Raw genomic sequence first — 13,675 nt, 5'->3', positions numbered from 1 at the left:
CTTTAAGGAGATTTAAGCCCTCTGCGGAACAATGCCGGTGCGCCAGAAATCTCTTGACTTGTCCCCTCCATGATACAATAGCCCAACAACAAGTTATGTAGCTCACACCAATCTGCACAAATTGGAGGAACCTAAAGCTCCACCAAAAGAACACCTTTCTTTGGCCAAATAACACACAAGACACTTTGGGGGATTTTGGAAAGAAAGTTGATGGGTGAATAATAGTGTTTCGTAATAGTCTTACGTAAAAGCAATGATCTATTTTAGCATGCAACAAATTGTGCTATTTATAGGCTCTTAGGACACTCCCTATAAGTAATAGGGTAGTAATCAAAAGTCATAGGTTACAAGAATTAAAACTCAAAATAAAACACCATGAGTTACAAAATAAATTCTGAATTTAAACACACAAATAAATTCAGAAATTAAACACAAAATAAATTCACCCAAATTTAATTTCAAAAATACATAAAATATTAAAATGTTACAACAGAAATTCATATCCTATCTACTGCAGTACTTATAATCAGACGATTTTCTACTTCTTACTGAATAAAGAACAGAATTTCTAAGGAAATGGCCAAAATTTCCAGGTAGGTTTGGCTCTTGTAGTTGACGGGGAGATTGTATTAGGCGTCATGGGCTGCCCGCACTGGCAGGAATCGAACAAATGTATCAATGGAGTCCAGGAAGAGAAAATCGAAGAGAAAATGGGGCTTGTGTGGTAACTTCTGAATATCAAAGAGAAAATCACACGTACATACATCTCTTTAATTTACACCAACTAGCTACCAAACCAAATCAATTGAGAGTGCAGAGCTTGCAGTACTTCAATCCCCACCATGTGAAGCTAATGTCCTTAACTGAAATTTTTCAGTTTTTCTTTTAATTTCAGTGGTCCTAGATACCATACTTTGACTGAGTTCCTTGGGGCTTCAATCATGACCCAATTAAGCAACTTGCTTTAGGGCATTATCATTTTAATTAAGTAATAAACAGATATCAGAGCCAGTTAATCACATAAAGAAAGTGGTAATTAATATTAATCACAATTCATAATCCATTTTATTGGGCTAAGTTATCGTAGTTTTACCTTATCATGTTTATAATCGTTATTTTTTGCATTCAAACTTCATTCCAATACAGAGAAGAGAAGCAAAAGAACAGAGCTTGTAGTAGTCTCAGTATTGACCAAGCAGAACGTGCTTCACAGAATGCAGAAGACCCTATCTTAATTTGACTGCATCTGCTTCTACCAAGTACTACCAATTACTCCTGAGTTTGAACAGTTCAAATCCATCTTTCGAGGAATGCAGTATAAAAACGTGGTTAAGGGTGTGGACAAACCCATACTCATTCCAGCCGCTCTCAACTAGTCCCTCTGTAACTCGTCTTCTCTTCGTCTTTGTTTCGCCCCAGAATACCATCCTCACCACCTTTACTCAAAACATGAGAGAAAAGACCATAGCCAAGCCCCTGCCTTAAAAAATCTGTGGCGTCCATGTTCTTATGGGGCCATTTCCTTCATACCTCTCTCGCTCGGTTCCGGTCTATGTCTTTGGGTTCAATGAGATGGAAAAGAAGGGAGTGGGACTGGATGTAATCAGGTTTGATATGAATACGATTGTTCAATTCACCTTGGATGATGTTTTGGATAAAAATTGGGGAGAAAGAAGCAAAATCTCGGCATCGAGGTAATTCCCTGCGTCCTCAATGGCACCTTTGTGTTCTATTTAGAATTTCTTCGTGGGTTCACTGCATTAGATGCACTTGTACATCTAAATCTCCTTCCTTTAGAAATTTAAGATCTACCTCTGATCCGTTCTGATATTTTAATTGTTACCTGCAATTTTTGACATCCTTTTATTATTTGCAATTTTATTTGAATTTCATTTATTCTTTGCGCTGATAATTGATCTATTTTTGTAATCAACAAGAATGGAGGGAGGCTCGGGCATCGTTGCTGCTGCAACAGGCCGCAGTTGCCTACATTGGCCTTCTCTCCATCTCGGTTCATGCTGGATTCCGCCTTGTTGGAGCCAACGACTGCGCTTTCCGTCGCCAGCGTCCTCATTGCAGGTGAGGGCTTGGCAATCCAGTAGGACACACTAGAGCTGGCCACTCGCCAGGTGGAAATCCATACTGCGTGGCGGAAGAAACAGGAGAGGAAGAGGAAATGCTGAAGAAGAGGGAGCTGAGGGAAGCAAATCTGGAATGCATGGCTCATCACTTTCTGATGCTGCAGCACAGCTTGGTGGCCTACATTGGGCTCCTTTCAATCTCTGAGCCTTCGGACGAAAAGGTCAGTACGACTTATGCTTTGCTCTACTTGGTTGTGTGCTGTTGAATCTATGTTGTACCTTTATCTATATTTCTTGCTTCTAAAAGTTTCACTTATTTGTTATCCTATGATTAAGGCTGGCTTTAAATATAATCTGAAGGAGTATACATCTGAGCTTTGCTAGTTTGCTAGTGTACTTTCTCTTTTACTATAGCAACTCCTTTTGTTTCAGAACTATAGTCCCTGACATTTTAGAACTATAGTCTCTCACAAGTAAATTTGATTTTAGGTTATTTTTCCTGTTAAATTGCTTTTGTAGTAACGTGGGTCTTTCACCTGGTAATAGCTTTAATGTATTGAAAATTCTGTTGGGGATAGGAGAAACCCCAAAACCTGAAGTATCTGGTAATAGCTTTAATGTATTGTTTAGGACTGATCAAACAGAAACCATTCACAAACCCTCACAAGCTGGTTTTTGTTTGTTACCTCTTCATCTATCTTTGCTTGTATTTTTTTCAGTCTTGGAATATCAAATAAGAATGATTGGCTACTGGTAAAAGCATAAAGTGGGAAACTTTCATAAGATCTGCATGCTTGTGAAATGGAATATTAGTCTTTGCTTGTGTTACTTTTGCAGGTTAGTTTTGAGTGATATTGCAGTAGAATAGATCATGCTGATCTTTTTTGTCTTACCCTTCCTTTATTTGCTCCAACCAATGAGTGCTTAGGGGTATGTTGGGTTCAAATGGTTGCGGGTTTTCTTTTCTGAATTTTAATCATACTAAGGTGCTACTGATATTCTAATTAATTTCCAAGAGCGGATAAAGTGGAGGTCTTGCTATTAATTGCTCTCTTATTGACAATGTGTGTGACCGTTCGATTTGTTGGATATTATTTGGGATGTACATTTGGAATTGATTCCTTTTCTAGCGTCCCTTAGTTTGGTTTCTTGTTTTTGCTGGCTCCTTTCTTTCATCTATGTCCGATATTGCTTGATAAATTCAGAAATTCACCACTACAATTCTTGTTTTATTAGGTATGCGTCAAGGACTGAAGGAGGAGGACTTTTGATTGCCTTTCATCTGTGTCCGATATTGCTTGATAAATCCAGAAATTCAACACTACAATTCTTGTTTTATTAGGTATGCGTCAAGGACTGAAGGAGGAGGACTTTTGATTGCCTTTCATCTGTGTCCGATATTGCTTGATAAATCCAGAAATTCAACACTACAATTCTTGTTTTATTAGGTATGCGTCAAGGACTGAAGGAGGAGACTTTTGATAGCTACCGGAGGAGAAAGTCATGTGGAATGCCTAATATCCAGTGTTTCTAGGTTATTAAGTTTTCCTATGTCTTCTGGGAGCTATTTCTTTTCTCTCCTGCTCAAATTTAAGTACTTCAAGTTATAGCACTCGGTTATGTCACGTGGCAATTGAAAATTGGGACACATTCAAGATCTAAGACCCTCAATAGTTTCAATCCATTTTTCAATTTTTGCAATGCAGAAGAATTAATGGCATCGTTTTGATAGAAAACAAAGAATGTGCGAACCTTTGACATGTGGTTGTGCATTGGTAATACTTCATGATTTGCTTGTATTGGTAGGCGGCGGGGAGTTCTGATCTCTTCAATTGTTTCGTGCTCATTATACACGGTACAAAAAGTTTCAACTTCTGAAATTGAAAGGGCAAGTTCTCGTAATAGATCGTAGGGGCATCTTAAATTGTTTTATCCTACCAGATGGCTCTCTCCTAACAACTTGAAGGATGAATCGGCCACTGAGCTCTGCTATGTAGCTGTTAGCTATCCCTTCTAACTTAGCCCCTCGAACTTGTTCCACAAATCCCTCTGCTATCCACAATCTCACTATATTTCCGCACTGAATCACAGTCTTCCGGCAAAATGCAACAATATAAGAAGCCATGCTCAAGTCTGTATGGTAGATCAAGTAAGATGCTCTTTACTGCTTCAAATGCCAGGTTGTTGCTTAGCTCCCAACTCGAGCTACTGTAAACTTTACCCCACTAAGACACAGTTTTTTTTCGTTGACATTACGGCACCCAAAGCCACAATCCCTAGAGGTAAGCCTTCACATTTCTCAACAAAGTCCCTAGCAATTTGTTCAAGGTCCAGAGGACAACAACTTTCATGCCAACTAGAAAAAGCTTCCATGGAAAAAAGTTCCCAAGCCTCGGTCTCAGTAAGAGGTTCAACATGGTGAAGATAACTTTTCAACTCCAAATGAAAAAGAAGCAACGTCTTCTTTTCGAGTTGCAAGCATGACCCGACTTCCATTTCTTCCATCCGGAAATGCGACATGTATTTGTTTCCAAAGATCTATATCCCACACATCATCTAAGACAACCACGTACCTCTTTTGCTGCAAGTAGCGGACGAGGATTTCCACCAAATGCGTGTAGCTCATGGTGCTAAAATCAAGAGGAATGTCTTTCTTTTCCGCTCCAAAAAGCGCGTCTTGATCATGACTCTGCATATGTCTTCAACTGTGTAAGTTTGCGACAGTGATCCACGCATAGCAATCAAAGTGTTGCTTCACAACTTCTGTTGAAGGTGTTGGCAACTAAGGTGGTCTTGCCCGAACCCCCCATTCCCACCACTGATATCACTGTTCTTTGAGGTTGCGCCGATAATAACCACCCCATTAACTTCTTGTTAGTATCTGTGATTCCCACAAGATCATCATTTTTAAAGAAAAAAGATGACTGACGGAACTTCTTGACCCGACTAGGATCGTAGTGAGTAACAATCATGCCACCTTCAATACGCTCAACACCGTAGCGCTGGCTTCTCTCTGGAATCGCTTTAATTGCGTTCATGATCTTCTGCAGCTTGTTGGCGATCTGATGCCTCTCTCAAAGATTTTTGGGCACGAGAATGGTGCGACCTAAAGCTCTTGCGAATGGACCCCAACTTTTCTACTTGTTTATGTGATGATGTCTTCGACTTCGATCGAAATGTTTCTCACATTTGCGACCCACGTTTTTTCTACTTCGCTTAGAGCTCCCTTTCTTTCTGCATCATTTAAGAAGGCTTTCATGGTTAGCGATACAAGCTTGATTTCTTCAAGCTCATTGCCAACTTCTCCTAACAGGGATACTTCATTTTCGAAAGATGATACTACGTACTTTGCCAATCAGGAGGTCTATTGCAGCTGAATCCATCTCCTCCTCTTTTGATCTTTTGCTCTGCATACAATTTGGCAACAAATTTGAATTTCTTGTAGAAATGAGGATGTAAAGCTCTTGGCCGGCCGACTTGTTTTATATATTGTGATCGATACCAATCAGTGACAACAGCCTTTTTAGTTTCAAATATATATACCACTCACATGATCGAGGTTTGTCCATACAGACCAACTATATTCATACAAGGAATAAAACAAAAAGATTTGTATGAGTTTACTTAAAATATTGAAAACCACTTACCATTGTTTGTATCAATCATCCAGAGCTGAGGAGTCATTATCGGTAGGCATAACTATTTTTATGGTAGGTTTTGGTCTCCGATACCACAATCGGACAATAAGCAAAGCACACCAAAAGAAACACACAAAGAGACAAGAACACAAGAACATAAATTTAAGATGGTTTAACAAAACTTTTGCCTACATCCACTAGACAAGGCAGAAAACAGTTTTTCACTATATTTATAATGACTACACAAATATGTTAAGCCTCTAACAGACTTGATGAACAACCAAAAAGAATAAGAAAGCAAATACTCTCTCTTTTCTTCTTATCTCCCTCATCTTTGCCCTCATTAAACTATCTAACTCCAAGAATGAAATGTATAAGTCTCTCCAAATTAAAAATATGGACATATCTATATTTCAAATTATTGGTGCGGGTCAACTATTCTTAATACAAGTGTACTAATTATTATTTATTGTAATTATGATTAGTATTTATTATAATATATTCCTTACTTATATATATATTTTTTTGAATCAAACCCAAATCCAAAGAGCGGGTGGCAATATATTCATCTAAAGTCAGAAGAGGCCGTTACATACCCTTCTGCTACCATCTACAGACAGACAAGAAGGTAGTAGTAGTACCCACAGTGGTACATAGAAATAGACCTACCTATTAGACATTCATGAACGTAGATATAGCAGATATCCTCCTTTGGTACTACTCCAGAGGCGTTAGAGACACATAGAGTGTGCACAAACACTTAGCTTCCTAAAATAGGGAATTATTGTAATTGGACTAACTAAAAACTTAAAGATGGGCCTAGGGCAAAAACCCTAGCCCAAAATACTGCAGTCCAAGTAGCCCAAGAAGAAGGCCCAGCAGGCTTGGCTTGGCGCGGCTCCAGCCATCACCTCCAAACCACCAAACTTCCAGCGCAGCTCCTCCCCGGTGCCTGCTCCATCATGCCCCCGCCGCCCCGAGTCTGTCACAGTCTGCCACGACCAAAACCCGACGAACCCCGCTGCAACACGAAAAACACGATGAGACTAAGCCGCCACAAGCTACATCCCCACGAACCAGTCTTGATTTCACCGTCCTCGATCGACACCGCCACCAAATTCTAATCGCACCGTCGATCCAAGCTTCTACCGACACAAGATCTGTCGCCTCCGAGAGATTACCTACCGGAAACACAAAACCAAACTGCACCTGCCAAAACTTGAGCAACCCAATCCAAGGACTACATGAACAACCCATTCATTCCCCGTCCGGCAGCAAAACCACATGACATTGGCGAGGCCAAGGCCAGCCGAGCTGCCCGGGCCACCACTGGACGAGAGGTTAGCACTGGGACGCCGCCGAGTTAGGGTTTTCTCTCAAAGGGAGAGAGAAAAATGAATACGAATAACATTCCTTACTTTTATTGTACATCTTTAAATCGGTATATATTATATTGTACATCTTTAAATCAGTATATATTATTTCCAAGAGAGATGAAAGGATTTGCTATCTATTTTCTTAACTCAAACCCTACATTAAACCAAAATTAACCCAAAAAAAAAAGGACTAACGCTTCAACATTGAATTGGCGTCCACTATATTCTTGTAGCAAATGAGTCATCATTGTTCACATCGAGCCACTGCGATCTTCAACTTTTTAATAAGACCAAACACTGATAAACTAGAATTTTTCTGTGTTATTACCTTCAAAGAAACAAACCCATCAATAAAAACTTGGGCTGAAAAGCCCTACTATATTCAGCAATTAATCATAATCCGGATGGCTGTAGTACATGTCTTGCCCAACACTATAGACATCGCTAGCAAACCCTAAATCATCCAATAAATTTCCTCCATCCCCAGTTCCCCACCATGTGAAGCGAAGCGCTCATACGGTACCGTATCCCCCATTGCCAAATGGACCACGGCTTCAAATATTGAGCTTCATGTTAGTTGAATTGATCATTGTGAATTTATGCTGGGAATCAATGCATATGGCATGGTCGCATGGAATCCTCAATCACATGTAAGAAACAACCACATTTTTTATGTATTTACACATATTCTTGAGATTTTCTGGTCTACTCACAACATTTTAGATTTTTATATGCATATATACCAAAAATTTGAAAATAGCAATGCACAAAATAGCCAAGCATAAGTTGAGTTTTCGCACTGCTAATGAATATCGTGTCAGTCAAAACAAGTCTTAATCCGATTTTGCTTCTAGTTCTCATTCCATCATTTCTGCGATCTCTTCCTAAACTTTCAAGTGGATGTTTTGTTTAAGCAACTGTTTATACATATGTGTACTTTTTGTACGTTGACGAATGAGAGGTTTAGGAAATAGAGACGGGAATGAAATCTTTTGAAGAGTTTTGTTCAATCGTTTTCATAGAAGTAAAATTTCTCGCTTGAAAAATCTCCAAAACCGAGAGAGATCACGCGGTGTGGGATTGTTATAAATCTTTTCATACTAGCTTAATAGTGGAGTGATTCCTCTACGTATCCCGTTATCAATGCAGCAAAGATCTTACTTTTGTGTTGAGAGAAAATAATCAGAAGCAAAGAGAAAAAAAGCTAACCGTACTTAAATGAACAATTCGAAAATTTCTTTATAGTATTCACATTTTATGTCATGATGTATCAATGCTGAAACCCTTCTTGGAAAGGCTTGTTCCAAGATTGTTATTAGTCTATCTCTCAACAATATAATATAAATAATCACATGAGATGACAACCACACTTATTCTCTAAAATTCAAGCAAACAGTGATATGATCTCAGACTAACTGCCTATTAGTTCAAATCTAAATCTAATATATTCATGTCATATTCAAGTTGTGTTAGGCAGTTTGTTTCTAAGATTGTCACCCATAAAAACTTGTGATCCGACCAGCCTTGGTCACCAAACTCCAATTCACCAGCTACATTCACCGGTCGTTTGGGCTTTTTTTTTCTTTTTTTTTTTGAGAAGAAAAAAGAAATTGTTTGTAAAACAATTTAGATACAATTACATGATATAACTATGAGAAAGTAAAAAATGACAATCCACAGCTTAATAAGAAAGTCAAGAAATAAAATAGCACTCTCTACTAACTAGCTGCACTATCTGTACCTTTCACTAGAATATCTACTTATAATCAAAATCGGAAGAAGTGAATAAGGGTCTTCACTCCTCTTCTTAAATGAAACAAAAAAAAAAAAGTATTCACTTCTCTTGTTAAACCTAATTTAGAAGTGGTTCGGGACTCATTTGGGGGCTAGGATTACTTCAAAGCTACCATGCGGTTCATGCATCCCCATTTGGGCCTCTAACCGGGTTTTGATCCCATCCCTCTATCGCACACAAAGCAGTCTCCTCCACCAATCACTTACCATTTCAACTGTTTCCACAGACCACACACTCTGTGACACTCGGCCGTTATTCCCGCCATGATTCTCGCCCACTCCTCCCGCCATTTCTCCACCGTCCGATTCACCCTCTCCACCTCATCTTCCCCTGCGCCTCCCCACACCCGAACTCTCACCTTCACCTCCACCTCTCTCCGCTGCCGCCTCTCCAATTTCAAATGCAGCTCCCGCCTCCCATTCGCCGCTGAGGCCGCCAAGCACTACAGAGAACTCGAAGCCGCCATCGCCGTCGTCGAAACCGCCTCCAACCTCTGCGTCGAGGTCCAAACGGCGTTGGCGTCGAGCGCCGGCGGGGTTCTCGAGAAGAACGACCAGACTCCGGTCACCGTCGCCGATTTCAGCGTCCAGGCGCTGATAAGTTTAGGTAATTTTTTGCTAACTAGTCCTTGGATTTGAACCTAAATGCGAATTTTGAGGTCTGATTGGTATAATTCCGAACAGAGCTGGGGAGACGATTCCCGTCGATTCCGTTGGTGGCGGAGGAGGACTCGGCGTCGGTGAGGGAGAATAATCTGGTGGAGCCGGTGGTGAGTGCCGTGGTTGATAAGGCCGGCGCCGGGGAAACGCCGTTGACGGCGGAGGATGTGTTGGAGGCGATTGATAGAGGCGGACCGGAGGCTTTTAGATTCGGAGCTCAGCCGGCGACGTATTGGGTTTGTGTGGTTTGGATTTTGATTTATTACAAAGATTTAACTTGCTTGTGGTAAATAATCATGATTTTCTTTGGTGGTTTTAGGCTTAAACTGTGTGATAGAGTTTTTACTGAAATGTGAAACACAATGCAGTTACTGGATCCAATTGATGGCACAAGAGGATTTGTGAATGGGAACAAGGCGTTGTTTGTGGTATGTTTTACCAGCTGTAAAAATATGGCTTTCGGTTTTCGCCTGTAAATTCTTTTCATAGATTTTTTCATGAGTATTTAGCTGAGTGTCTTATGTGAAAGTGATTTTAAAGGATTAATGGAGTTCCAACTTGTTAGTGTTACTGAGGATATGAATTGGATCAGTTAGGATGTAGGAAGATTGATATGAAAATGGAGTGATTTACGTTTAACTAAGAAGTAGTAATAGAGAGAAAGTGATGAATCTAAACACAAGTAGGAATCTGAGAAATTTTAACAACTAATCTTCGTGCAAATCTATAGAATGCCACTTTTATTTGGAAAGAATGAGAGATGATCAAGTGTTTTGGTTAGTGACCAGAAGAGCAGATCCAGTGGTATATGTACCTTTCATCCTGCATTTAAGTATATGGATATATATAGGAAGGTCAACAGTTTCAAATGCAATATGGTAAGAGCAGTCTATGTTGCCAAAGAAATGATTCAAGCTATGTTCTTTAAAGGGAAATTCATATCCTTTCTATTGCAGTACTTATAATCAGACGATTTTCTACTTCTTACTGAATAAAGAACAGAATTTCTAAGGAAATGGCCAAAATTTCCAGGTAGGTTTGGCTCTTGTAGTTGACGGGGAGATTGTATTAGGTGTCATGGGCTGCCCGCACTGGCAGGAATCGAACAAATGTATCAATGGAGTCCAGGAAGAGAAGAGCATTCCATCTGAAACAGGGCTTCTTATGGTCTCTCATATTGGTTGTGGCACATGGACAAGAAGTTTATCATCTGTGCTAAATGGCACGCCAAAGATTCCTTATTCTTGGACCCGTTGCTTTGTTGATGGCTCTTCTGTGGTGGCTCAGGCACGCTTTTGTATCATACAGAGTGAGCCATGGGAGGCATTGCCACCGTCAGCTTTCTTTACCTCAACAACTAATGCTGATAGTGTTGGTGAGGGTCAAGTTCTCGTTTTGAAACCTTGTTGTGGAAGGTTTGTTCTTTTCCAATTCAATTGATTCTACAAGAAAACAGGATTTTGCATAGATACATTTAGTAGTGGTAACGATGGTCATGCATTGTTATTTAGGTGCATAAATGTAGATATAATCTATTCTATCATCATACACCTGTGTTTCAAAATGGCAGTGATCACTGATTGCATAGGATGGTCCTGTCAAGATTGCTTTTAATCTTAAGTTTACAATCCAAATGTTTGTTTTTAGTGTTGATTTTCCATTGTGCATGTGTAGGTGACACATTAGAATTAAGTTCAGGGTCCCTGTTTTTGAAATTCGAAGATCCATTACAAATTACTTTTACCTTGTTTAGTGCTAACTCTAACAAGCTGTATTCACACTTTCTTGCAGTTTATGCAAGTATTTATTGGTGGCTTCAGGTAGGGGTTCTGTTTTCATTCAGCGACAGAAAGAAAAAGTTATTAAGGTATTGATTCTCCTACAGTTGTCAGTGAATTACAGAAACTTAGGAACTGCCTTAGCATCACTCACTTCAACTTATTACAATGCAGGCTTGGGATCACGCTGTTGGTATTATATGTGTGCTTGAAGCAGGGGGAAGGGTATGTTATTCTATGGCTCTTTCTGTAGTGTTGAGTAATGTATCCATTTTGGTGCATTGAGTAATGAACTAATGATACTTTATCTAAAATATAGAATTGATGCCAAACTACCATGTAAGAGTATTAAAACTGAAATGAGGTTAACTGATGAGAGTTTAGACCAGAAAACCAAAATTCATGGCTTTTGATGATAAAACATATCCTACTTTTGAATGAATATGAATATGAAAGTGTAAGGCTTCTGTTTACATTATTACAAGTATTGCATAAGCATTTTGGAATTTGTGATGGCTCTCAAAACATATGAATTGATGTACTTTTACCATTGATCTAAAGAGATTATACTGTTTAATCAGGCAACTGACTGGAAAGGGAATCAAGTTGATCTTGCAGCAGATGAAGCCGGACGGAGGAGTATATACCCTCAAGATGGTATCCTTGTGAGTAATGGCAAATTACATAACCAGCTTCTGGAACTGATATCTTCCACTTCATCAACAGTTTTAGGCTAGTCGTATTTTAATATGCGAATTTTTCTTCACTCATTTTTTCAACACATGATTCTAATAATCTTGGACAGGAGGTAATAACATTACTTCATCTGTCATCACATTATGAGTTCTTTGGAAATTCATATGATAGTAGTGATTCACCTTCACAACAGTCTTAATTACCGTCATACGCGTTCTTCTCCAACTACCAGATCTTACTACAAGGGAAACCAAATAATTTACATGTCATGGTATCGAACAAACTTCCTATTAGAAGTAAATTTGAGTTCATCTAGAGCAAGATTGGTTGGGTTTTGTGGAAACACAGGCATTTCTCAAAACACGATTATGACTTTGTATCCTATATTTTATCTAGTCCAGTCACATCTGTGGATTAATGTTGGTTTCCCCAGTAAGTTCCACACCAATAACAGCCTTAGGCCTGGCATTTAAACCCGTAACCCGCAAAGCCGCACGCTAAAAACTCGCACAAACCCGCCTGTTTATTAATCCGGGCTAAAAAAAGCCCGCACGCAAAAAACCCGCAAGTTAACGGGTTTTACGGGCTAAACCCATTGGAACCCGTTGGAACCCGTTAACTCAAAATCCTTCCCAAAAACCCATTTCCCATTACCCATACGGGTTCCCCATTTTTTTATTTTTTTTTTTCAACCAGGGCATTTTTATAATTTTTCTTATTCCCCATGAGGATCCGAAAGTTGGATCTTCGTATAATTGTGAAAAGACGATTCAAAATGAGATCCGTGAGGATTCGACAGTTGGATCGTAGTATAATTTTGTGAGGATGATTCTAAAGGCGATCTGGGACGATCCAACCGTTCGATCTTCGTATAATTGTGCAAAGATGATTCAAAAGGCGATCCGTGAGGATCCGACCGTTGGATTGTCATATAATTTTGTGAGGATGATTCTAAGGGCGATCCGGGACGATCCAACTATTGGATCTTCGTATAATTTTGAGAGGATGAACCTAAGGGCGATCCGTGAGGATCTGACCGTTGGATCATCGTATAAATATGTAAAGATGATCATCTAGGTGATTTGTGAGGATCTGACCGTTGGATCGTCGTATTATTTTGAGAGGATAAAACTAAGGGCAATCCGTGAGGATCTAACTGTTGGATCATCGTATAAATCGGTAAAGATGATCCTCCAGGTGATCCGACTGTTGGATCTTCGTATAATTTTGAGAGGATGAACCTAAGGGCGATCTGTGAGAATCCGACCGTTGGATCATCGTATAAATCAGTAAAGATGATCCTCTAGGTGATCTGTGAGGGTCCGACTGTTGGATCGTCGTATAATTGTGATTTGTGAATTATTTTTTGTCAAAAAAGGAAAGAAAAAAAAATCTAAAAAGATAGAAAATAAAAAATTTCAACAGAAGTTAAAAAGATAGAAAATAAAAAATTTCGTTGTATACATAAGTCTTAATTGGTTTTAGTTACTTTGATAAAAAGTTTTAAAAAAAAAAAAAAAAAGTTTACGGGTTCCAACGGAAAACCCGCAAACCCGCCGGGTTTGGCTCGCAAAACCCGTTAAGCTAACGGGTTCTTACCGGGTCGGCCCGTTAAGAACCCGACCCGTTAAGAACCCGCACTGTACCCGCAC

The 13,675-nt window shown here is 39.5% G+C and overlaps 1 protein-coding gene and 1 long non-coding RNA gene across 2 annotated transcripts; both read left to right on the top strand.

The window, feature by feature from the left end:
• The first annotated feature begins 1,286 nt into the window (after positions 1-1,286).
• Positions 1,287-3,880, top strand: LOC112202129. Its single transcript, XR_002937128.2, has 3 exons — positions 1,287-1,694; positions 1,938-2,302; positions 3,318-3,880. It is a non-coding gene; the product is annotated as an uncharacterized LOC112202129 (long non-coding RNA).
• A 5,174-nt stretch (positions 3,881-9,054) lies between these two features.
• Positions 9,055-12,441, top strand: LOC112166266 (putative PAP-specific phosphatase, mitochondrial). Its single transcript, XM_024303061.2, has 7 exons — positions 9,055-9,496; positions 9,574-9,785; positions 9,918-9,977; positions 10,582-10,964; positions 11,341-11,416; positions 11,502-11,552; positions 11,909-12,441. The coding sequence occupies exons 1-7, from the start codon at positions 9,154-9,156 to the stop codon at positions 12,062-12,064; spliced, it is 1,281 nt and encodes a 426-aa protein (XP_024158829.1). The 5' UTR covers positions 9,055-9,153; the 3' UTR covers positions 12,065-12,441.
• The last annotated feature ends 1,234 nt before the right edge of the window (positions 12,442-13,675 follow it).

This window comes from Rosa chinensis, chromosome 5 (genome assembly GCF_002994745.2).
Source record: "Rosa chinensis cultivar Old Blush chromosome 5, RchiOBHm-V2, whole genome shotgun sequence".
Lineage (NCBI taxonomy): Eukaryota > Viridiplantae > Streptophyta > Magnoliopsida > Rosales > Rosaceae > Rosa > Rosa chinensis.
This window is presented reverse-complemented; position numbering and strand designations above follow the sequence as displayed.